General features: G+C 39.9%; 1 protein-coding gene across 5 annotated transcripts in view; it reads left to right on the forward strand.

Moving 5' to 3' along the window:
- The window catches only part of MEGF10 (multiple EGF like domains 10), a 343,436-nt gene that overhangs the window by 246,128 nt on the left and 71,267 nt on the right, over positions 1-26,041 (forward strand). For all 5 annotated transcript variants that reach the window (XM_048221243.2, XM_044387359.3, XM_044387360.3 and 2 more), the window contains one exon: positions 13,445-13,537. In XM_048221243.2, coding sequence (XP_048077200.2) covers positions 13,445-13,537 — 93 coding nt within the window. The remainder of the gene's footprint in view (positions 1-13,444; positions 13,538-26,041) is intronic.

A 26,041-nucleotide genomic window follows, 5' to 3' on the forward strand; every position in this document is an offset into this window, starting at 1 on the left:
GATACGTTCTGTTTCCTCTTTTGTTTGTTTCAAGATATTTAATTTTTTTTATTTCTTTGACCCGTTGGTTGTTCATAAGTGTGTTGTTCTATTTCCACGTATTTGTGAATTTTCTACTTTTTCTCCTGTTAGTGATTTCTAGTTTCAACCCACTATAGTTGGAAAAGATACTTGATATGTTCTCAGTCTTCTTAAATTTGCTAAGACTTGTTTTGTAACCCTATCATACGCTATCCTGGAGAATGTTCCGTATGCAGTTGAGAAGAACATTATTCTTCTGGTTTTGGACCAAATATGTCTTATATGTTTGTTTTAGGTCCACTTGGTCTAAAGTTCAAGTCCAGCATTTCCTTATTGATTCAGTTGAAAGTAGGATTTTGATATATCCATTGTTGAAAGTAGGATTTTGAAGTCCTCTACTATTATTATATTATTGTCTATTTCTTCCTTCAGATCTGTTGGCATATGATTAGTATATTTAAGTGCTCCTATGTTGGGAGCATATGTATTTACAATTGTATATCCTCTTGATGAACTGACCCCTTTAACATTGTATAGTAATCTTCTTTCTCTCTTGTTACCCTTTTTGGCTTACGTCTCTTTTCTCAGATACGAGGATAGGTAGGTACCGCTATTTCCTTTTGGTTTCTGTTTGGCTGGAATATCTTTTTTCATCCCTTCACTTTGAGCCTGTATGTATGCCTACAGCTGATGTGAATCTGTTCTGGGCAGCATATAGTTTGATCTTGCTTTTTAATAAAATCAGTCCAGTCACTCTGGGCCTTTTGATTGGAGAATTTGTCCATTACACTTAGAGTACTTTTCAGTAGGTAATAATGCCATCTTATCGTTTTCTGACTGTTTGGTAGTTCCCTTATCCCTTTGTCCCTCTGTTGCTGCCTTCCTTTGTGATTTGATGATTTTCCATAGTGGTATCCTTTGATTCTGTTCTCCTTTGTGTATCCACTGTAGTTTTTTCTCTGTGATTACCATGAAACTTACATAAAACATATTATAGATACAATAATCTCTTTATGCCGTCTTGCATTTTTCATTTCATTCATTGTATTCTTCAGAGTCAGAATGTCTATTTGGTTCAATTATTTTTCATTAAATGTCTCATTTTGTTTGCATATTGTTTTCCTAATCTTATTGAATTGTTCTTCTTTTCTCATGTAGCTCATTGAGCATCCTTAACAGATATTTTGAATTCTTTATTGGGTAAATCACAGCTCTCCGTGTGTCTTTGAGGTTGGTTACTAAAGAGTCCTGTGTTCCTTTGGTGGTGTCATGTTTCCTTGATATTTAATGTTTCTTGAACTCTTTTGTTGCTGTTATCTTCACATTTGTAGTAGCAGACACCTTCTCCAGTCTTTACTGACTTTAGAAGACGAATGTGTTCTGTGAGCTCTGCTAGGGATTTTGAGGCTCTCTCAGATCCTCTATTGATATACCTGCTTCTCGTTTCTTGCTCCCTCTTGTGGCAGAATCCTTCAGATTATGAGACTGACGCGCTGCCCACTGCGCCAAGAGGGCCGCTTCTGGCAGAATTCTTAAACTTGCATGCCTTCTATTCTGGAACACACCAGGCCACGTGCTGACAACCTCTCTTTTGCTTTCCCAAGGGCAGATCTAAAGTTGGAGTTTATAGTCTCTCCTTGGCCCAAAGATTTGGGCTGACTTTCTGGACATGTTCACTAACCAGCTGCCAAAGCTCATTCTTACCACCATTGGGAGGATGCACAGAGAGCTGGACACAGAGTTTGTGTGGGAGGTGGTTTGAAGAGCATGGAGTGTTGGGAGTGTTCATGGGCCAGTTAGGAGAATCAACAGGCTGGGCATTTCCAGTGGCTCATGGGTGGGCTTCTTGGTGAACTCTGAAACACAGATACTAGGATCTACGTACCTTTAATTCCCTCTCAGATTCCTGTCTGCTGCTCTCCCAGCCTCCTCCCTCTTCCCAGTCATGTAGCTCACAACTCTATACTCTGGATGTGACAAGAGAGAAATGGGCCTCTTTGACCACGTTCTACACAGTTGGTGAAGTTGCATACTCACTCCCACACTTTCTGTTTCCCTGGCATGAGAATTCACAGGCAGAGAAGGGCTCTTGCGGAACTGAGCTGTGCTGCCCTTGGGGAGGGGTGATGAGTAAAATACAACCATTCCTCTTAACCTCTCCATTGTGTCCACACTTGTGTTTTTTTGCTCCAGTGACATGCTGGAGCTTCTCTACTGGAAACCTGACCTCCACAAAGGCTCTCTCATCCATGGGTGATTATTTAAGACAGTGTTCTTCAGGGGCTCCTGGACCATGGCCAGTTCATGGGCCACTGCAGGGTCCATAGCTGGGGCTGAGATCTGTAGGTCTACTACCTGATGCATGGGTGGGCAAGACTCCCGGCTCCTTTGGAGTATGGTGCTAAATCCCACAGCTCCCATAAAGGTACTTTTTATGTCCATGGGGAGATGCTGAATTGTTATTGAGGGGGAGTACAATCATAGTATCTGTTTTAACAACTCAAGGAAGGGGAATATTTAGTTGAGCCATGAGAGGATATAACAGACATTCTACCCTTCACAATGGCTTAGAAGGTGTACCTATTTACTGGCTTCACCATCTGGATCAGCATTGATAGGGCCTCTCCTCCAGGCTTTGAAGATTATTAAGAGATATTTCATGGCAAACAATTGTTCACCAAACATAGAGTCATCAATGAGTATGCCTATTAAACTGATCTTGATATTAAATTCAAAAGCTATGTAAATGATAGATTTGATTCAAGGACAAAAACAAAGATTAAGAAAAAAGGACAGTTAAAGCCATCTGTTAAAGAACTTAAAATCTGTTTATTCTGAACACTTTGAGGACTATCACTGATCTTTTCATAAAACAGGTCAGTAGTCTATGCCAGAGGTGACAGACCAGCAGGCTGGCCAACCTGGTATATAATCATGTTTGATTTGGTCCACAGAGTGTTTTAGATTTTTTTTTTAATTTTTAACATAAGACTTAAGACTTTCCTCTTCCATGGAAAAAACAAGCAATTGGTAACACGGCTTGATATTATTATGTGGCAGAAGACTTAGAGACGTTGAAGGGGAGCTGCCCCTTTTATGTATTTATTTTTAATTGAGATATAATTGACATATAACATTATACTAGTTTCAGGCATACAACACCACGATTCAATATATGTATATGTTGCGAAATGATCCCCACAATAAGCCCAATTAACACCTATCACTACACATAGTTGCAAAATATTTTTTTTCCTTGTGATGAAAACTTCTAAGATGTACGCTTAGCAATCTTCAAATACAGTATTATTAGTAGAGTCACCATGTGGTCACTTATTTATTTTATATCGGGAAGTTTGTTCCTCTTGACCTCCTGGAGTGGTCCCTTTTACATGAGCAAACACTCTCTGAGTTTTCTCAGGCCATACTTGACCTGCCTCTTCTCCTCATTGATCCCACGTGGCTCCTGGAGGCATTTGAGTTTGTGTTCCCTGGTTTTTGTGGGGCATTCTAATAGCAAAGGTCCTGCTGCCAGTTTTTTCTCAGACCCTTGATCCTCCTCTCTTTGAAGAAGGTCTACCACTTAATTTATGTATTTGGCTTAAGTCTTCGATCCTGAAATGCAAATATGTCCCTGACAAGGAGATAACCTTAGTCATTTTTATTAGTCATCGACCCTTGGCTATGAGGACTCCATTTATTGTCAAGCCAGTGGAGACAGGGCTGTAGAAGGAACACGAGGGCACCGGAGTTCAAAAGGAAGTGTCCGAGGACTGCCACCGAGGAGGGAGGAGAGGTGAGGACACTGGATGGGAAAAGCGGCCACCATGACTCAGACACCCATTGCCCTCTTAACTGCCTAGAGCTGGCCTTCATTATGAATGTGTGATTCAGATGTATTGGCTAACCGGAAGCAAAGTGTCTGGAATGAAGTATCATTGAGATGAAATAGGGCAGACTGGGGGAAATGCCATGCGGCGGGAAACATGCTGTGGGAAAGAGTATTTGTGCAAGAATTCCAAGGCTCCACAGACAGTGGTTGAAGCAAGAGGAATGCCTTTCTAAAAACAGAGGAGCCTGGTATGGCACTTCCTGCAGAATCATCTTGCTTTCCTCCCAGACATCAGCATGACAGGACCAGGAGGGAAATGATTTATCACAAACGAAGGTGCTTTCCTTCTGGTTTCTTCTCTAAACTGTATGCTGAAGAGTTTGAAATCCTTCTCAAACTGAACCAGTGTGGATTGTCTCATCAGACCGGTTGCAGGCTGAGTTGTGATAAATTCGTGCTTAGGAAAATTAGAATTGATGCCAGTGGTTATTAACTTTTTGAAAGTATGATCCATTAGGATCATGTTACTTATGTGACTTAAATCTGATTTAACCTAAAGAGACAATGGGAGAGTCGTGGCCAAATTAGATAATGCCTGTATATGTGTGGAATTAAGCTAAAACCTCTTTCCATTTTCAAACAAATGAATAGGATTATGTGCTCCGCAGATGGTGTTTCAGTCCCTTGTGTGGGATCCATTACAATAGTCTATTTCAACACCAACTTTTTTTTTTCTGTAGAAGTCATTCACACTGTAGAGGAAAAGTTTAGTAGAATATTACATTGTGAGTTTTTAGTACAAGAAGTTCCCCAAGTAATTATTTCTTGGGAGCTTCTAAGCCAGTACCCTCATAAGCATTTGCAGAGCCCGTCCATCAATAACCATAGATTCTTACGGAAATTGCCAAGCATGTCACTATTTTGGTGTTACTTCAGAATTTTAAAAATCTGTCCTCTTGTAGAGAGGTCTCTTTTTTCCTCTTTGGTAGTTCTCCTCACACTCCAGTTTTGTTTTATTGTTGTTTTCAACAGCTTTGCTGAGGTAAAATTGACAGAAAATAACTACAAATTGTAGTGTATATATGATAGATACTGGTATGCATTTCTTTTTTTTTTAAAAGATTTTATTTATTTATTTATTTATTTATTTATTTATTTGAGAGAGAGGGAAAGAGATAGAGACAGAGAGGGGACACAAGCAGGGAGAGTGGGAGAGGGAGAAGCAGGCTCCCCGCTGAGCAGGGAACCTAATGCGGGGCTCCATCCCAGGACCCTGGGATCATGACCTGAGCCGAAGGCAGATGCCTAACGACTGAGCCACCCAGGCACCCCGATACGCATTTCATGTCTACAGCCATGAAATCATCCATCTCAGTCCTGCTAGTGAACATAAGCATCACATGCAAATATTTCCTCACATGCCTTTGTAATTCCTTCCATGCACTTCTCCCTGTCCCCCACTTCCTCAGGTACCCACAGATCTACTTTCTGTCACTCTAAATTAGTTTGTATTTTCTAGAGGTTTATATAAATGGAATCATACAGTATGTTCTGTTTTATGTCTAGTCTCTTACATTCAGCATAATCATATTGGGACTCATCCAAATTGTCGTGTGTATCATTAGTTCATTCCTTTTTATCACTGAGTAGTATTCTACTGTTGGGGTGTACCACCATGTGTTTGTCCTTTCATGTGTTTATGGACCATTTGGGGCAGTTACAAAGAACACAAGTTCTTGGTATGGATGAACATATGCCTTTATTTCTCTTGTCTCAAACCTAGGAGCTGAATGGGTGCCTCATCTGTTTCTCATACACAAGTGTTCAGAGATGTTTTATCTGTAATAGCCAAACACCAAACATCCATATAGACATTTCAAGGAACTGCCAAACTTTTCCAGAGTGGTTGTCCACTTTACTTTCTCACTAGCCATGTAGGAGAGTTGCAGTTCCTCCACCTCTGTGCCATCTGTTCATACCGTCCTCTTAATTTCAGTCATTTGAATAGCTATGTGGTATTATCTTGTCATTTTAATTTGCGCTGTTCTGGTAATTAATGATAATGAGCATCTTTTCATGAGCTTATTTGCCATTAGTACATCTTCCGTGATAAAGTGTTCAAATCTTTTGCCTATTTATTTATTTGTAATTGCACTGATTATTTTCTTAGTCCTCTTTATGTATTCTGGATACAAGTTCTTTATCAGACAATGTTTTTTGAAAAAATTAGCTCCTTCTGTGACTTATCTTTTCATTCTCATAGTGTTGTTTTTTGAAAAGCAAAAAATTTAATTTTGTTGGACAAATTCATTAATCTGTTCTTTTGTAAATTGTGTTTTTGGTGTTGTATCTAAGAAACCTTTGCCCAACTCAAGGTCACAAAGGTTTTCTCCTCTGTTTCCTTCTACAGGTTTTATACTTTTAGGTTTTACATTTAGGTCTATGATTCATTTTGAGTTAATTTTTGCATATGGTGTGCAATTTCCCATATTTATTTATTTGTATATGGATATTCAGTTTTTCCAGTATTATTTCTTTCTTCAGTGAGTCCTTTTTAAGAGGTCTTTGTGCCTCTGTAAAAAGATAATTGTCCATACATGTGTAAAGTAATTTCTGGACTCTCTTTTCCATTCCACTAATCTCTTTGTCGATATTTACACCAACATCACATGTCTTCGTAGGCATCATAAGTCTTTAAATCAAGTAGTATTTTTATTTCTTTTTCAAAGTTGTTTTGGTCCTTGCAGCACTTTGCATTAACATATAAATGTTAAAATCAGCTTGTCAATATTTACAAGAAAATTTGCTGGAATTTTGATTAGTACTGTGTTGAATCTATAGATCTATTTGGAAGAGAACTGATATCTTAACAATACTGAATCATCTGATTTATAAACAAGGTCTGTCTCTGGAGAGAATATGTTCTGCTTCTGTTGTGTGGAGTGAGTTTTGCAAGTGTCAAATAGGTCAAATTGATTGATAGTTTTGTTCAATTCTTTACTTTCAGAAGTGTGGTTGTATATACGTCTTTCACATTTTTGGTCAGAGTCACCTTTTTTTGATGCTGTTGTAGGTGGCTTTTAAAATTTCAACGTCTGCTTGTCCATTGCTAATATATAGAAATATATTTTTGTACATTGGTTTTTTTATCTGCAACTTTGTTAAACTCTTACTATTTTTAGTAGCTTTTTTTCTAGATTCTGTCAGATATTCTACACACACAGATATATTTACATAATCTATAAATACAGGCAGTTTTACCTCTTTCTTCCCAGGCTGGATATCTTTTATTTCTTTTTTATTGTGTTATTATACTTGCTACAGCCTCTAGTGTAATGCTGAATAGAAATTGTAAGAGCAGACTTCCTTGTCTTCTTCTTAATCTTATGTGTGGGGGGTGGGCATTCATTCTTTTACTATTATTTTACCATATTAGTAGTAGGTTTTTCATATTTGCCTTTTATCAGGTTGAGAAAGCTCCTTTTTTGTTCTTCGTTCACAGAAAAATTTTTATCAGAAATAGATATTGGATTTTACCAAATGCTTTTTCAGCTTTTTTTGAGATAATCATCTTCTGCTCTTATTTTTATTATTATTATTTTTTATTTGGAGAACTAACTCACCTGAAACATCTCCCAAAAGAGCAGTTTTAGTTAGGAATCTTGTTGGGCTATGATAAATAGATACCTGAAAAACAGAAACATGTACATACTAGGGGTTTATTGTCTTTATGTAACGAGAAGTCTGGAAGTGGTTGATTTGTGGCATGCATTCATCCTTATAAGCAATTCAGAGCAAAGGGTTCCATGATTCTCCATGGAAGGAAGGGCCCTTCCTTCAAATTCATGATGGTATTTGCTGTTTCAGCCATTATGTCAGCCACGCATCAGAATGGAGAAAGAGAAGGGGAATGACACTTACTAATTAAGTCTGTCCCCTACTCTGTCTTCCACCTGGCTGTTTCAATCCAGAAAGAGGGCTGGGAAATGTAGTTTATTGCTGGTCACATTATTGTCCCTAGTGAAAGTGGGATGGAAGGAAGAGTAGACATTAGGTATACAATTCATCATGTTTGCCAAAGACACTACTAGTAGGCACTCTTTGTACTTGTCCTTAAGAGCCATGAAAGCCCTATTGAGAATGGAGGGAAAAGGAATTTAAGATAAGTATTTTTTAAATTATGCTTATTAAATGCAGATTTCTAGGATCCCCATGTTCTCTCACTTTCCGTGACTGATCAGCTGTCTATGGACCACTGGTGGCAGCAGGGAAGAGCTCTGACTCCAAGCAGTGGGTTTTGCAACTTTGGGAGTGGGATGGAAGGAGAAGGGAGTATGAAACAGCTGTTGTTGGCCACCCTTTCCTGCAACTGTATTACAAATGTGTCCACTTCTTCCATTCAGATGTTCTTTCAGGAGAACCTCCTTGATCTCACTTCAGTTGCAATTAACTCCTCCCTTCCTGCAGCCCTCGTAGTATTTTTTTTTTTTGGCAGCTTTATTGAGATATAATTCTCATACCTTACAATTCATCCATTTAAAGTATACAATTTGGTGGTTCTTAGTATATTCACGGAGTTGTGCAACCATCACACAATCAATTTTAGAACATTTTGCCCCCTCAGAAAAACCCCATAACCATTAGCCACATTTACACCTAGCCCTCCCAGTCCTAGACGACTAATGCGCTGTCTTTATAGATTTACCTTTTGGACATTTCATGTGAATGGAATTGGTGAATATGCTCTCACAGTGTTTTGCTCATACCCCTGCATTCTGCTCTGGGTCCACTGAGTTTGAGAAGCTTGTATTTGACTTCCTCTGCAGAGGGAGAGTTCCTGTCTGCTGTCTCTGTATCCACAGTAGTGCCTAACGATGTGCCTACTACATCGTAAATATTAAATTGATGGAAAGGGAATTCCCTTCCCTTTTCTAAACAAACACAGTGGAGTAGGTTACAATGTAACATTTAGATATAGAAAAACAAAATTATTCCTGTCTGCATCTGAACACTGTAATAGCAATTAGAGTTTTGTAATGACTGTATATAGTTGGCCTTAGACAAAAGTATGGCGTGGATAAAGTTTATCTGAGAAGTCAATTCTCTGCTTTCTCCCTCTTCCTCATTTCAATCTTCTAACTTATGACTGCTAGCCATCTAGTTCGCCTGCCCTAGTATGGGATGCAGCATCACGTCTACCATCGTTTCCACCCCTGTCCCCCCACCTCTCTTAAAACCCGTCATAAGTTTTGGTCTACTGTGAGTCAGGTATTAGAGTTTAATCCTACGTTTGCCTCTAACACCAGCTATGAATGTCGGGAAAACCATCCCATAGTCCCACCCTCAGTTTCTTTGTCTGAAAAAATGTGGCTATTATGTTCAGTAAAGGCACCTTTAACTCTAAAAATGTATGTTCCTCTATAGCAACTTGGAATAAAGAGTGAAAACAAGATTTGTGACTTATGCTATTAATTTACAATATTAGAATGAAAGGAATTTCTGAGGAAAGACGAGTTAGCTGGAAGGTTTGTGTTTCTACTGAACAGTTATTTTCAAGAGATATTTGGATCATGGAAACATTTTTCAGATTAAATGAATTGATTATATTATGTCCATTAGAACAACAGTAACTACTGTATTAGGAGATATAATTGGTTTATAAAGGAATCTTTAGTCTACCCACTCTTTTTTTTCCCCCCATATCCTAGGTGTAAATCCAAAGTGAAATGTATGTGGCAGAAGAGAAAACTATTGAGTATAGTTAGTGGCTCTTGGTATTAAAGCCAAGTATTTACAAGTGAAAGGAATGAGGTCCATGGCGCTGGTAATGGGATTTAAATGGATTTAGGAAGTAAGGCTGAAATAGGAGCCTAATTAGAAAAGATCCTAGGGTCATCATGTCAGTCCTCACCTGTCCATCAGGCAGACAGGCTGTCCACAGCTTTCACTTCAAAGGTGGGGCATGTTCTTCTCATCAGTGTCTCCTGCCTGCCGGTTCTTGAGGGAGAAGATGCCTTGGCTGCCCCTCGCAAGTCCTGTGTCTGCGGCAGTGCATATAGCGGGGTCCAGAGATCCAGCTTACATCTGGTCTCTAAAAAAGATGACTAAAAACTCAGACTATGAAATGTGATGATTTTCTTAAAGTGAGGTGTGAAAAATAAATCATATTGACTAGGTCATCTTTGCTAGCATTTTCCTGATTGTAATTGCCCTCTTAAAAATAAGAAGAAAGGACCCAGATAGGGAATAAAATGACTGTTTTCTATCGATGCAAGAGCCACACTTACGATGGGTCTTTTGTACCTATTCTTTTTTTTTTTTTTTTTTTTTTTTGGTATCTATTCTTGAAGTCTAAGTGATTAAACATTTGTTAAGGGGGACCTCTGTTCCTTTTCTCTTTCTAGTTCACTCTGGGATTTTCTACAGGATAAATCGATGTCTTTATCTTACTTCGGTTTCTCACATGAAGTTTGTTAGTTATGGAAGCTTGGCCCCCAGAATAGGTGGCATCTGAAGCTAAATGAGGAAAGGCGAGACTAGGGCAGGGATCGAGCTCCGCTCTGTATTTGTCCATACATACGCCATAGTGAGTGTTCCTGCAATCTGGCAAATTGGAACATTTGCAGACGTAGTTAGCTTCCTCTCTTTTCTTCTGATGTCTCCCTTTGCTCCTCTAGTCTAGTTATTACTGAGTGAAGGCTCTTGCTAGATGTGGGCGTCCAAGCTGGTGGGATAAGGAAGGACATGGAACACACTCTGTTGTGTAACAGTCTAATGCTGTGGGAAGATTCTGTGCTATGGCTGTAGAATTTGTGTTCTTTCCCTTTGGAATATATACCAACAATATTTCCCATTACTTAGTTAATTACTTGACTCGAGGCTTCAATGCTCAGAGGCGATTCCATTGGCTTTAGCTTTAATTAAGAAAAAAAAATCATTAGGAAAACAGATTCCCCCTTCCAGTTTCTCATTAATTTACAGATGAATTTGTTTGCTGTGAACTATCTATTGACAGTTTGCTCCAGACTTTGGCCAAATATTAGTTCCAGGCTCCTATAAAAGTAATCTAGATTTTTAAATTACCATTACAGGATATTTGTTTTATCTATTTTAACTGACTGGACTTCTTGGTGTTCATTTCATAAAACACAAAGTTTGTCCCATCAGGAATCAAACATGAGAGCATTCATATGATTCCTCAGCGATCTCAAAAATTTGAAACTTGAGGAGATGGGTGACACTTTTTTCTTCAACTACCATATCCAATTTCTGTGTTTTCTTGTAAATGCACAGTATCAGACAACACTTCTTTCACAGTAAGGGCAACTAGTATCGGATCTTTCAAACTTCTTGAGATATGCAAATGGAGTTTTAAATAGTTTTAGTATCTTGAATGAGGAGAAATTGGTAAATTTGTCTGAAGACTGATGTTTGCAATTATGTTGCAAACAGAGATATCATGAGTACATAGGACAAGTGAGACAAAGTGCTTTCATATGTTCATATCACGGTGGGCGCCAGTGTTCTCGATAAGGTGGGAGTGTCCTAGGGTGTGCGTGCTACCGTAGAACATAGTGTGATCCAGAATGTGCCCCCTGCATGGTTAGACCTGAGTTTTTTGTGGCATTTAATTGACCCTTCCATACTCCAGTTATGGTAGTTTGCTGGCTTGTATGTGCATAGCTACACTTTAAAGAACAGTACAGAGCTATGACCTTACAAATGAATGTCACAATATCAAACACGTGCATAGAGATGGTAGGAGACAGTAGACCCTAGGTTGGCACATATTTACTTAACCTGTCAGCCTTTGTAGAGCCAGTGTGTTCATATGCTACAAGCTGATCTTGCTTTTAATTCCAATCAAATATATGCTTGTCCGAATCAAGTCCTGGGGAGTTGCTAAGCATCTCCTTGGAATGCTAGTGTCGATATCTCTACTCTGGCCCAAGGTCCCAAGCTCACTTGGCCTGGCATCCCTCACCAATGGCCAGGGGGCTAAATAATTATTCTGGCGAAGGAAGTAAGCCTTTAGTTCCTTAAGTTTATGGTCACTTTATTGCCTTGTGATATCCTCTACCTGATGGTTCATTGTAATAATTCTGTATATTTCATTAGAGTATTCCCAGTTAATTCTCAGAATAAAGTCTTGGTTTGGTTTTCAAAGTCTGTATCTTTCCAGAGCTATTGCTCCCAACAATGCACCCAAGGAGATCTTCTCATTTCCATTTGACTTCTTTCTACCGCTTCTTTTTGCCTTCTTTTCATTTAAAATGCCTTCCCCTATACACACGCATATATATACACATGTAAATATATATCTATGTATGTATATCACTGTATATACACTATACAGTATATATATACAATGTAAATTATATTTACACAACACTGCCTAATTCACATAAAAGAATATTTAATGACATGGGAAGATTATTACCATTATATTAAGTGGAAAGGAAAATTGAAAAATATTATGATTCTTTTTTTTTTTTTCCTTGAGGAGAGAAATATATAGGGAAAATTTCCTGAAAGGATCTGCATAAGCAGAAATGTTATGAGTTGATGGAACCAGAGATAGGTTTATTTTGCTTTTTGGTATTTCATGTGTAGACAGTAAATCTGCTTTACTTTTGTAATAAGATATGCATTAGTAAAACTTATCTGTCAAGCATAGGTGATACCTTATCCCATCCTTACATAAAGTTTTGGGCTATCTGAACCCCCAACTATGCCGTGTGGTTCTCCCAATTACTCTTATATCCAGGTACTTTAAAGAATGTTTAACCAAAGTGAGCGGCACTAACACTAAAGGCAATGCTAACGTTCAGCACAGTATATATTTGATGTTTCTTTCTATGGGGTCATGGTCCTTTGCTTTAGAAATCCTCAGACGACCCATGCACTCACGTTTGCAAAGATAACCCTGACTTCCATGGGGTGGGTCACACCTGAGATATTCACTAATGAAAGAGAAATTGAGATTGACTACTTCCCTAAAAACCTGGGTGACATTTTTTGAATATTTTTGTGAATAGAAACAGGGCGTCCAGTTCTGCTGTGTCATAGTTGTGAGTGACATGTGCCCAAAGAAATTTGACTTTTGTTTTCAGCGAAGGTATCATGTGAGGGGAATACCCTCCGTCTACCACTCTAGAGGCTTCATATCTTGCTTCGTTTGGGGTTTGTCACTGCATCCCCATATGCTCCTCCTGAAACAAAGAGGTTTATGTTGGGTAGTCGTTGATATATATATATATATATATATATATATATATATATATATATATATTTTTTTTTTTTTAAATGAGGGCTAAGCAGTTTTCCTTGAAACTTCTTTCCTAATCTGACATGAAGTAGAATTAAATAGTAGAAATGAAGGAATTTATTTGGAGAACTCAAAATAAGAAGGGGAATTGTTTGGTCGCACTGCAGACTAGGAAATGGCCAAGGAATGGATTGAAGGAAATTATCAAGCATGCATGTTGTTTTTAAGTGATACTTGAGACTGGGATGTGAAACAGCTGTGTTGTTGGTTTTTTTTTTTTCTTGTGCCAACTTTCCTTATTTGATTGATTTTCTCTCTGACAGCCCACTGTGCTGATAAATGTGTCCACGGTCGCTGCATTGCTCCAAACACCTGTCAGTGTGAGCCTGGCTGGGGTGGGACCAACTGCTCCAGTGGTAAGTTTCCACCTGCTCTTGTCTGTCTCCGCGTGTTTTTGCTCTATGGGCTCCCTTGTCCACGGATTATCCTGAACCACTGATTTCCTTCTTGCTCCCTATACAGAATATGGTGTGGATTCCCAGTGCAGCTTGGAATACAGTTTCTTTTCAATTAGTATATGTGTTATATATGGAGCTGTTGTTAATTGAGGATAAAGAAAAGTACTTGGAAAGAAAGCAATTTCAATAATCTGATGCTGATACATCTGTAAATATGAATATGTTTTCCAGAGTTTGAGGTACCTTAGTTCAATAAAGCAGTTTTGTGGTTACACAACTATTCTATCCTAACTGCTGTGTTTACAGGTTGATTTATCTGGCATCTTCCTCAGTGATTAAAATGTATCACCCGTTGGCTTTAAGTCAGACATAAAATTGATATTTTCAATGCTTAATATATTTATTTACCTCTGAATTCTGAGATGCAAATAATGAGTACTCACTCAGAAAACATGGGGGAAAAATATTGGTAATAACTGAAAATTCATGAACATTTTGATATTAAATCAAATTATAATATGCTATATCATTTGTCTCCATTATGTTAGAATTATAATCTAACATAGTGTTATTTTGGACTGTAAACAGCTTGTACTTAAAACCTCGTATTCTTTATTAAGAGGATTAAGCAGTGGAATGTCATGTAATACAGTTGCTTTTCTGAATTTCACAGTTAAAACTGAAGTTTTCTGGCTAACTCGTTGCTGTGCGTGTAATTGTGGATACTTCCTGTTTCTTCGTACTGCTTTTTGCTTCGAAAAATGGGAGGGGGAGTCCAAGTGCAACTGAATTTTAATGCATGAAATGTTACATTGAGAGAAAGGAAATCATAGTTCTAAAAATCAGCAGGATCTCATGACAACACAAATTCATCCTCATTTCTACTGCACAATTTTCCGAAACTCGTCCCAAAGGGATTTCAAGCCGTCGAGATAAACCGGTTTTAAGAATTCTCTCTTACTTATATTTGGAATTGGGGAGATTACTGTGTATCTTGTAAGAACTGCTTGTTTTAGGCTTGTGATCTCTTGGCTGTCCCTAAAACAGCATCTCCTGGGGTAGTCCTTGTGCTGCCTGTGCACAGAACATTCTGCGTGAAAGAGACTTTTTATTGTGTCTTAAACAGGGAGCATGCGTGTGTGTGTCTGTGTGTGTGTGTGTGTGTGTGTGTGTGTGTCTTTCTGCCCCTGAAAGGCTTCCAATTCCAATGGATAACTGTCTTGCAGGGTTTTGTTTTGCTTATGCTGAAGATCAGGAGGAGAGTGGGCATTTTGTTCACATGCTGTGGAGGCAAAATGTTTGGGATGTGGGATTTGGCTCACAGCCATCTTTCTGGCTGACTGACCTCAAATGCAATGTCGCTTTCATTAACTTTTCCAGCTTAAAGATCAGTTGTGCCTACACATTTTGAAGAAAAAAATAACATTATTCTATCAACTAGTGGAAATGAAAGGAGTGGATGTATTCTTCATTTGAAAAGTGAGGTTTGTTCCTAATTCCAGGGCAAGTATGCTGTGGGATAGAATAGTTGCAGCCGTATTCAGAGTTAGTGTCGGAAGGACCGCGCAGCCTGCCTCCAGCTGAGAGATCAGACTGATGAGTGTTTGTGTGAAGAAAACAAAAGGCTACATGAGTTTCAGACTCTCCAGAACTGATTCAGGCCTTCCTGAAAACACACTGTTGCTTTATTTTGGAGTTTAGGCTTTCTAGAAAATAACTTGTTGCTTGCTTTTGGAGTTTACTGATTTTCGAAGGAATCCTCTAGAATTCTGAGGACACATGTTCTTTCCATCCTAGAATATGATACTGATGCAATCTTTAGTCTCTTCTTTACAACTCCTGTTTTGGCTCTATAATGACCAAAAGCATAAACAAAAACGGGCAGATAGCTGAGGTCTTTAAAGACGCTCTGAGAAAAACATTTCTGACAACTTCTTTTTAAACTAACCTAAGAAAATGCTGTTCTGAGCTGGAGCCCTGGGTGTGGTTACCTGGGCTTTGTCTGCAGCACTTCCTCTAATATCACTTGTTAGAAGGTGTGTCATTTAATTACTCTAAGCCAAGTAGTTCTTGAAACAAAATGTAGGCCTGAATAATCTACTGGGTAGCCCAGTTTAAATGACCTCAGTTTGGGGCCCCTGGGTGGCTCAGTAAGTTAAGCATCTGACTCTTGATTTTTGTCTCAGGTCCTGGGATCAAGCCCCGCATCAGACTCTGCGCTCAGCAGGGAGTCTGCCTGAGATTCTCTCTCCCTCTGCCCTCCCCCCCAATAAATCTTTAAAAAAAATAAATGAACTCACTTCCAAGGATTCCTTTTCTTTGTTCCCTCTCTCTCTGGTTATGGTTATGAAGACATTGGATGATGTTTGTTAGGTTTCATAGAATGATTGCCTTGATAATCAGACTAGGTGCTTGCATCAGTCAGGGTCCCATCAGGAGATAGAAACCACAATAAATATTTTTAAGGCAAACCTTTTATTTAGGACCAATTTTAGATTTACAGAAAAGTTGCAAAGACAGCAGAGAGTTACCATATTCCTGCATCCAGTTTTCCCCTTGGTAACATCTTACCATTAGTTTGTCAATTTGAGAAACCAACATTAGTACATTACTATTAATTAAGCTTCAGACCTTGGATTTCATTGTTTTTTCCATTAATGTCCTTTATCTGTTCCAGGATCCAATCCAGGGCACCATATTGCATTTCATTGTCATGTTTGCCCAGTCTCCTATGGTCCATGACAATTTCCATCTTTGGCTTTTCCTAACCTTGACAGTCTTGAGGAGTGCTGGCCAGGTATCCTGTAGAATGTCTGCTGCACTGTGTTTGTCTAGTGTTTTTTCCCATGATTAGACTCAGGCTCTGAGTTTTGAAAAGAATACCAGAGAACTACAGCACCTGCTCATCACATCATATCAGGGGTGTCATAATGTTCATGTAACATCACTGATGATGTCATCACTTGGTTAACCTTCATCATTTGCTGATGCATAGTGTACACCATGATTCTCCACATAAAGTTACTATCTTCCCTTTTCCTAATCTATTCTTTGGAAGCGAGTCTAAGTCTAGCCCACCCTCAAGGGAGAAGGGCAGGAATTATGTTCATGTCTTTGAGGGGAGTCCCTACATATGTTATTTGGAATTCTTCTGTAAGGAAGATTTATTTGTCTTTCTCCCACTTATTCAACCTTTGTGTCAATAGAGACTCATAGATATTTATATGAAATTTGGGGTTATAAGGCAATAGTATGTGATTGTGTTGTTCAAACTGTTCCTGCTTTGGAGATGGGGAGTTATTTCAGGTCACTCCTGTGTCCTTTTGATGTGCCCCATCCTTTTTTTGTCTGTTTGGTTTTTGTTTGTTTATTTGTTTTGTTTGTTGAACACCTCCTTCCTTACTAGTACTATAGGATACTCCAAAGCCATGTTGTGTTTTTCTGCCTCAGCCCTAGACTGCCATTGGAAAATGGCACTTGGAAAGGAGAATCTTGCCAGGTATGCTCATTTCTCCTGGGACACATGGTAACTTGGACAGGGAGAGTTGATGAACAATTATTAACTGTACCAGGGGATTGGAGTAATGAAGACTTGGTTAGTAGAATTCATAGCACTTGAAAGAACACAGGAAGAGCAGATGTAAGGAGCAGGCTACTTCCAGGGCTGAGATAAGATGCCCAAAAGGAATCCCCACTAGGGCTGTGATCGAGACATCGTTAGAGAAGGCACACCACAGCTCACTGAATGGCAAGGGGCTGCGTAGTACTGCTCTAGCAGAACTTGATGGACATCTGCCCTCTGGAACTTGCTAGAAATCTGCCCAATAGGGTGTTTCGGAAAGCTGTTCACAGAGAAGTGTCTGACCAGAAGTACCCTGCTACAAAAAAGCCCCAGAGTGTTGCCAGGGGAAGCTGCTGGCTGATGGGTGCTGCTAGCCAATTCTGCTTTCCTGCTGGTGGAGGAGCTGGGTGCTGAGAAGCTGCCTGTGCTGCAGAAGCCCAGAGCTGGGATGGAGAAGCTGGTTCTGTTGCAGGAACTGGGCACTATGCAAGATGTAGGTGCTCCGCCATTGGGTGCTGGAGAAGCCCCTCCCTCTGTGCTTGCGCGGCAGGAGCTGGGGCTGGAGAAGCTGCCTGCCCTGTCTAGCCCTGGAACCACTGTGGAAAACCTTGCTGCAACTTTGTTGTCTGTTGACCTTTTACTTCTGGGCATGGAAGTACTTCTTAGAAACGCACAGACTCTCTTGGCTTTCGGACATAGTTCTCCTTTTTCCTGCTGTGTAGCAGCAGCCCAATTTCTGCCTGATAATCAGGACCATTCACTCCAGCCAGAAGAGTAACTCCTTTTATTTACATTAAGAGCCTAAAATGAGCAGATGAAAATAAATTGTTAACTGTCACACACAGCTATCTCTCTGTTTGTTTGGTTTTTTTTTTCCCTTTCCTAATATACATGGGAGAAAAACAGACTAACAGTTCCCTTCACGTGTGCAGGGTTGCAAAGACTTCCCTTGGAGATTTGATTTGACTGTTTACCTTGTCCATGGAGGGAAGGATTCCTGTGTTTGATATACAGTCAGTCTTCCTGGGTCTCAATGTATTCTCTGTATAAAAAAACCAGGTGTGTCAGAGGACTGTACAAAGTTTGTTCCCCTGGAGTTAAATTATGATTTATTTCACTAAACTCATACATATTGCTTCTTTTTAAATTTGATTAAATTATTTTTTTAAAACACACTCGTATTTTACTTTTATTGGCAACCTAATGCATACCCTAGCCTATATGCCATTAATCTAGCCTACCTCCATCTCTCTCTTCCCTCCTCTTCCATGCTCTCTCTCTTCCTCCCCCCATCAATCTCTCCATCCCACCATCAATCCCCTATTCCTCTTCCTCCTTCAGGGGATGATAAACAACTCATGGAAGGCAGGCGCTCTGTGTTATTAATCTTGTTAGCCTCCATTGTGGCTGGCATGTGGTTGGAGTGGAGTAAATGGTTCTTTCATTTAATTAGATTGAGTGAACTGTATGATTCTGTGAAGGTCATTCACGTGTTCATGGTGTGAACTTTCATTGAGTGATTATTGTAAGCCAGGAACTGTATTGGATGCTGGTGATAAGGAAACGTGTGTGGAGCTGGGGGGGCCTCCCAGAGCCCTCAGCTTGGAGACAGTAGACAGAAGTGCAAGTGCCTCATCCTGAGGAAGAGAACAGTCTGGGCAGAAGAGGTGGACAGAGAAAGCCAAAAATGGAGCTGGGTATGAGAGTGAGAATTGGATACAGCAGGAGGAGGAAAGAGTGGCCAGCAGGATGTCAAGAGGTTACTAGTATCCGGGCGCTAGTGGGCAAAGGCAAGGAGAACTCGAGGGAGTTCATATCTGATGACTTTCTTCTCTTGGTAAACTGGGAGTGGAGACAGTCTGCTGAACCTGAGGGGAGCAGGAGTTGGGTCATGCTGATGACGACAATGACAGTAATAGTTCTGCTTAAATGAGCCCTTAGTACATGCCAGCATCACTGTAAGGGTTTGATAGATGTTACATTAAACTCATGGCAGACAGTGAGATGGTTGCAATTCTTGATCCAGTTTTATGGATGAGGAAAGAGAGGTGCAGAACAATTAATTACATGACTTGCCTGAGTTTCAACATCTGCTGAATGGTGGAGACACACTCGTGTCCCCTTCATAGCCAGTCATTTTAACCACGAAGGTACGGTGCCTCCTGCAATTGGAAGGGAGGCTTGGTGAAAGTGTCCAGGGTCTGTGACCTTGAGGGGAATGAGAACAGGAGGCAGGGACTGACAGCCCCAGACAAATGTTAGAATGAGTATCCTGAGAGATATTGAGGGCACACTCTCAGAGACGATGAATCTTAAATGGCACCCATTTGTATGAACTCATTTGTAGTTTTTAATTTTTTCATTTGTACTGTGAAGACTGTTGGGCTGGTTATATTTACGATCCCTTTCCACCCTGTGAGTCTATGTGTGGTTTACTCTAGTAGATACATATATGCAGTCCCTGAGACCTTTCTTTGTGTTGGAAACCCTTTAAACCTTCTGTATGAGTAGCAGTAACGCATTTGTTCTCTCAACCTATATAATCCTGTTTATGATTTTCTAAATGTCTGTAAAGAAATATATTCCTCCTCTGGCTATAGGGCACTTCCAGAATGCAAGGGGGAGTCCTAAATCAACCAGCAGCCAGCAAATGGCTTTCAATAGCGTGTCCTGCAGGCTTTTGACTTTAGCACCAAGTAGAGGCAAACATGGAAATTAATTTTGGTTTAAAAAATTCCATACTGGGGCTTCTTTAGTCACTAGTAGCTTTTCTGGTTAAATGTACTTGGAGGTAGTAAAAATATGCCTAGGAGGCAAGACAAGTTGAAACATTTTCGGGTACAACATTAGGAACACTGATAACCTTTTATATAAAGCAGGCACACTGTGCAGCACAGAGTAAGTAATAAGACTTTGCCTGCAGGATATTCCAATCGGGGAATCCATTTGAAGGATATTACAAACCAGAAATCATAAGGCCCAAAAAGCTGACTTATTCCCTGGCAAGGTCCGCTGTAAAGCTCTGTTGACTGGACACAATAGTCGAATCGATGGTGTCTGGCAAGAGAAGACACTCAGAACCCAGTCCTCACAGCGAGTCATTAACATACCCATCGCACTGTCAGAATTACTTGAGAAATCAGGTTGATGAAGCAACAAGAATAAGAGTAAAACCATTTGTGGTCCCTGGGGGGGTTGCAGGGCATTGATGATAGGTGGGAAGGACTGAGCTGGGAATGGTTCATCCCCCTGCCTGAAGGCAATTTCACTGATGGACTGCCCAAATGTTTTGATAGAGGTCGCAAACACAAGCTGCTGAATGTTGCCTTTCTAAAGGAGTCTGAAACCCTTGGTTTCTCTCTGGAGGACCAGAGAACCTCCTCCACCTGCTTCCTCTAAACCCCATGTTGGAGCTGAATTGCAAGGGTCCTGGCTGCAATCGTTTCTGTGCTGTTTCTGGGTCTCATTGTCCCCCTGCTTCAATAAGGTTAAGAGTATCCAACTTCATATGCTCATGAGGATTGACTGACGCCGTACCTGTTATGTGCTCAGCACCGTGCCTGGCTCAGTAAATGGTCCTTCCTTGAAATTCCTTATGTGACAAACGTGGCTTCCCCCAGACTTCTTCAAGTCAGTGCAGCGTTTGGACAGGACAGCAGATGGGAAGGCTCATTGTGGGCATCTTCTTTAGTCCTGGGGGCCACCCCCTTCTTTAGCAGAAGCCTCCCTCTGTCCACAGTCGCTTGTCAGGTGGCTCCCCAGACAGAGCCCCGGTGTAGTTTTCTGCATTATTCCCAACCTCTGACCCTGGATGTCCTTCCCAGATGAATTCATGTCTGGTTTATGTTGCTTCTGGCATAGTGAGAACACTATAGACGTTTCTGTTCCTCGCACCAGTCAGTTCTCAATGCAGTGGCTGTAAACACCAGGCTGGGCTGTCATGTCGTTAACGCCATTCCACATCATTTATTCATTTGTCTGATTTTCCTTTTTCTTTTTTCACTGGGTGTAAATATCTGCCTGCATCTATTAATCAGAAAATCTTGGTTCAACCTCAAAATAAAACAAAATCTAAGCTTTTCTCACCATCTCTGCTGCTACCTCTCCTCCACATCAGTACTCACTTTTAGTCGGTGATCTCAAGAGTCTCCCTGCTGCTACATCTCATTGGGCCCCACTGGGATCCGTTCTCTGCAATGAAACCAGAGTGACCTTGGAAAACTGTAAATACTGCTCCCTTTTCTGAACTCCCCAGTATTTCCCATGATAGAATAATCTCCAAAACCCTTTTTGACCTGTGTCATCCTATCTCCCCAATCCCTTGTCATCCACTCCTGTTCTGGGTATCACACTGCCCACAACTTCTGCCTTCTTCTCAAGGGACACGCTGGTTCCTTTATTTGCACTTGGTCTTTCTGCAGCCTGGTGTACTCTTCTCCCTAGATCTTGACGTGGCTGGCTTCTCTAGGTCACTCAGGTCTCAGCCTAACCACCACTACCATGAGAGGCTTGCTCCGACCTTTACACATAAAGAGTATTCTCCATTATTCTGGATTGCATCTCCTTTTTAACTTTATTATGGCACTATTTGAAAGTATTTTGTTTTTTGCTTTTGCTTTTGTTTTTCCTTCTAGGAGGTAGGCCCCATAAAATTTTGTCTGTTTTTTTTTTCACTGCTATCTAGCTAATTTATTCACTTAATGTCCAGCACAGTCCTCAATACATATTTGTGGAAGGAAGGAATGAAGGCATCAGTATTCCAGGAACAGTCATGGATATAAAAATGAGCCATGAGAGATGAATAAGACTCTTCCTCTTTGTTCAAGGAGGTTTCACCTGAACAGAGGGGTTGGAAGTATGTGCACAAACATAGAAGCAAAGTATCCAGAGAAGTTAAGACGGAAGAAGTCATAGATCTTCTAGAGAAAGGGTATGACCTAAAGTCTTTCCTTCAGCGGCCTTGAGGTATCTCAGTCTCGTGTGGCTCTTGTATTGACCTTGGCTATGTGTACTGGGGGCCCATTCTTCCTTGGTGACTTAGCAGAAGATTCTTCGTCCATAAATGGGCAGCTGCAATGAAGTTGTTAGAAGCCAGGTGAGATATGTTAGACAGGGTTTTCCATGAACTTTGAGGAAATGTGGATGTGGGAGCTCCTTACCCTCGAGACAGGGAAAGTTACCGTAATAAACTTTAAGGTTATTACTTGTAGAGGGGAGAGGCTTCTGACGTGGTGGCCCCAAGACTAAGAAAGGTGTTTGAAATTCAACCCTCATTTGAATGGGGAATGCTTAACAGTTCTGCCATCTAAACTTCTCCATATTGCTTCACAGGGTGAAAATTTCATATGACAATGTAGAACTTAGCTGTTAAAGTTGTGTCAAAATGGAGCATGAACAGTAAGAAATTAGGCAAGGAAATTAAGACTACAAATTATTCCAAATCACATAGCAACTGTTTTCTGACAGCAAAAATGTGCTTCCTGGCTGTTCTGCTAAGAGTAAAATAATGATATGTATTAGGTGGTCCTGGAGCCTCATTTGCTATCCAACCTGTGAAATCAGGTAGGCTAATACCTGGTTTTACTAGAGCTACATCCATTTCATCATATGTTATTAATTGGATGAAATTAAGTGCTGTGGTATATTATATAGTCCGGTATCTTTCATGATTATATCTGATTTCTTATGTTTGCAATTGTATCAGAGACTTTTTTAAAACACTTGAAAGTTCCTTCAGGGAACACAAGAAAAAGGGCTATCACTGTTTTTCCTTCTTTGGTCAAAATATCTTTTAATTTGTTGATAACCTCAGTGATTTTTATTATTATTTTGTTCTTCTTTTGAAGATTTTATTTATTTATTTGAGAGAGAGAGAGAGAGAGTATGAGCAGGGGGAGGGGCAGAGGGAGAAGCAGACTCCTTGCTGAGCAGGGAGCCCCATGCGGGGCTTGATCCCAGGACCCTGAGATCGTGACCTGAGCTGAAGTCAGACACTTAACTGACTGAGTCACCCAGGTGCCCCAGCAACCTTATTGATTTTTAAAAGTTCGAGTATTTCCACCTGTATACTGGAGGAAATTAATCATGTTTGCCATGTATAAAACTTTTAAAAAGGTGTAGAAAGTAGTAAAATGATAAAGACTATTCCAATAGAGTGAATAGAAGAGGTTGCAAGAGCCTAGCTCTTGGACCATAAATGATGGGATCATCTTAAAATTCCGTGAAAACCTAAAGTTTCAACTCACTACTGTTACACAAAACTGGTAGAAGTAACTGCCAACGTTTAAATTGTAATGGAACTGATTTGAACTGGATGTTGGTATGTAACTGTGAAGTTTTGTTCATACATTAAACAGAAGCAGCCACTTAAAAAAAAAAGAACCTTATGTTATAAAATTAGTATTATATAAATCAAATTTATCCATGTTATGAATCAGTGCTTGAAATAATTAGACCACATCAAAGTTAAAAACTTCAAGACAGAAGATATCACAAGTAAAGTTAAAAGAGAAGCAAGAATGGGAAAAGATTTTTGCAATATATAAAACAAATGATCAGTATATAGAATTTGTAAAGAATTTCCACAAATCAATAAGAAAAAACCCTCAACTTTAGAATAGGCAAAGGATGCAATAAAATAATTTAGAGGCAAGGAAACCTGATTGGCTGATAAGCATATGAGAATATGCTTTTCTTTGTAATAATCAGTGACATGCATACTGTATGAACAAGATGTCATTTTTTGCCATCCTGTTGGCAAAAGTTAAGAAGTCTGACAATACCATGTGTTGGCAAGGATGTGAAAGGAAGATTTCATACACTGCTCTCATGAGGGTTTTTTGGCAGAGTAACTTCAGACAGCAATTTTTCTGTCTCTAGAGTAAAATTTTAATTTGTGTTCACCATATGACCCAGGAATTTTTCTTCTTCTTCTTTATAATTTGCCCACATACCTTGCAGAAACCTTTGCTTTCAGGTACTGGGGGATATATTCTTTGCATCTTTGTGGAAATTTGGCAACAACTGAAAATGGCCATGAATAAGGGAAAAGATAAATTTATTAGAGGCTGTTAATATAGAGGGATGCTGTGTAGACATTCGTTCCTATAAACTGATACATAGTATTCCACTATGTTAACAGATGTAGCAATATGAATAGATCTCAGTATCATAATATTTTGTGGAAAAGGCAAGATGCACAATGATATATACATTTTATATTAAACTAATGAATACATAAAATTATACACTGTATTATTTCTGGACACACACAGACTAGAAGGATGCACATTAAAATCATGATGGCAGTTACCTCTGAGGATGGAGTAACGGAAAGAGCCAGGAGCCAGGCATAAGAAGACAAAGGGGACTTTATCTGCCATGTTTTATTTCTTGCATCAAATGATGAAGCCAAGGTGATGCGATGTTCACAACCGTTAATTCTAGGTTGTGTGTACACAGACATTTATTATAGTTATACTTATAGTCTCCTATAGTTAAAAAAAAGAAACTTTTTTCCCCAAGAAACCTGTATTCAGTTTTTCAGACCATCCAGGTAGCATTGAGGGTTTGGGGACCTAGTTTCCTTACTGTGGGATTTTAAGCAAACATTTAAGGCTTCCACCCTTTGGTCCCTCACATCCAGAATGAAAATAATTAGTTGCACAGTGGTGGTTCCGAGTACTTAGCCTGTGGTGCTCACCGGAAACCACACCTCACCTGGAAGCCTTCTCCCCATCCCTTCTCTCCTCTGCCCAAAGGTGCAGTACATGTAACATAGACCCTGTGTTCTTCGAGCATCCCGTGTACTGCAACACTTAGCATGTTGCTTTGTGATGGGTCTCACTGTGGACCAGTCTCTCCCGGGAGATAAAGAAATCTGGCTGTAGGGGCACCTGGGTGGCACAGCGGTTAAGCGTCTGCCTTCGGCTCAGGGCGTGATCCCGGCGTTCTGGGATCGAGCCCCACATCAGGCTCCTCCGCTAGGAGCCTGCTTCTTCCTCTCCCACTCCCCCTGCTTGTGTTCCCTCTCTCGCTGGCTGTCTCTCTATGTCAAATTAACAAATAAAATCTTTAAAAAAAAAAAGAAAGAAATCTGGCTGTAGATCATGTCAGGCAGGAGCAAGTAGTACATGCTCAACAAACTGAACTTAGTCGCCGCAGAAGATGCTTAATACATTCTTAATGAAAAACACACGAGCAAAAGAACGAAAACGCGACAAGACTTGATAAAGCAAGACACCTTGCAGTGTCTCCTGGTTCTTACTATTCTTTTGACTTCAGTGAAGAAATGTAATCCCCCCAAATCCTTTACTTAATCCCAGCCTACAATGTATATCCTTGAGATTTTCCCTCACTGTGAAGAGGGTCATCAATAGGCTGTCATTGAGAGACATCAACATTTATATTTAGACACATTAAAGAATAAACATTTCACGCCCTTTTTTCTGCTTCATAATTTGAGATAAGCATACACTGAAGTTCTAAAATGGCATTTCATGCTTTGAAAATTCCTGTAACAACATTTTTTTAAAAGAAGAATAAAGGTTTTCTCTCAGCCACTGAATAATATTAATATAAACAGCACTGGGCAGTTGTCCGCAGTGACTGTTGGCACTCTGTCAGCTCTCCAGTGGGGTTTTTGACATGTGAAGGACATGAGGTTTTAGTGCTTTCAGAGGATCTGGAAAATACATTTTTATTGTTCTTCTTCATGGATGGAGAAGCTTTACAAAGTTGTTTTATTTTTAAAGCACTTGATGTTTTGAATGAGGATCTTTTCTTCTACATTAACAAAGGGAATGACACACCATCGCCTTGTTAGCCTGAAGCACAAGGACTGAAATCACAGGGAGATAAAAGACCCTGAGGGAACCAAAGCTTAGGAAGAAAGGGTGTAT

The sequence above is a fragment of the Ursus arctos genome, unplaced genomic scaffold (genome assembly GCF_023065955.2).
Source record: "Ursus arctos isolate Adak ecotype North America unplaced genomic scaffold, UrsArc2.0 scaffold_5, whole genome shotgun sequence".
Taxonomy (NCBI): domain Eukaryota; kingdom Metazoa; phylum Chordata; class Mammalia; order Carnivora; family Ursidae; genus Ursus; species Ursus arctos.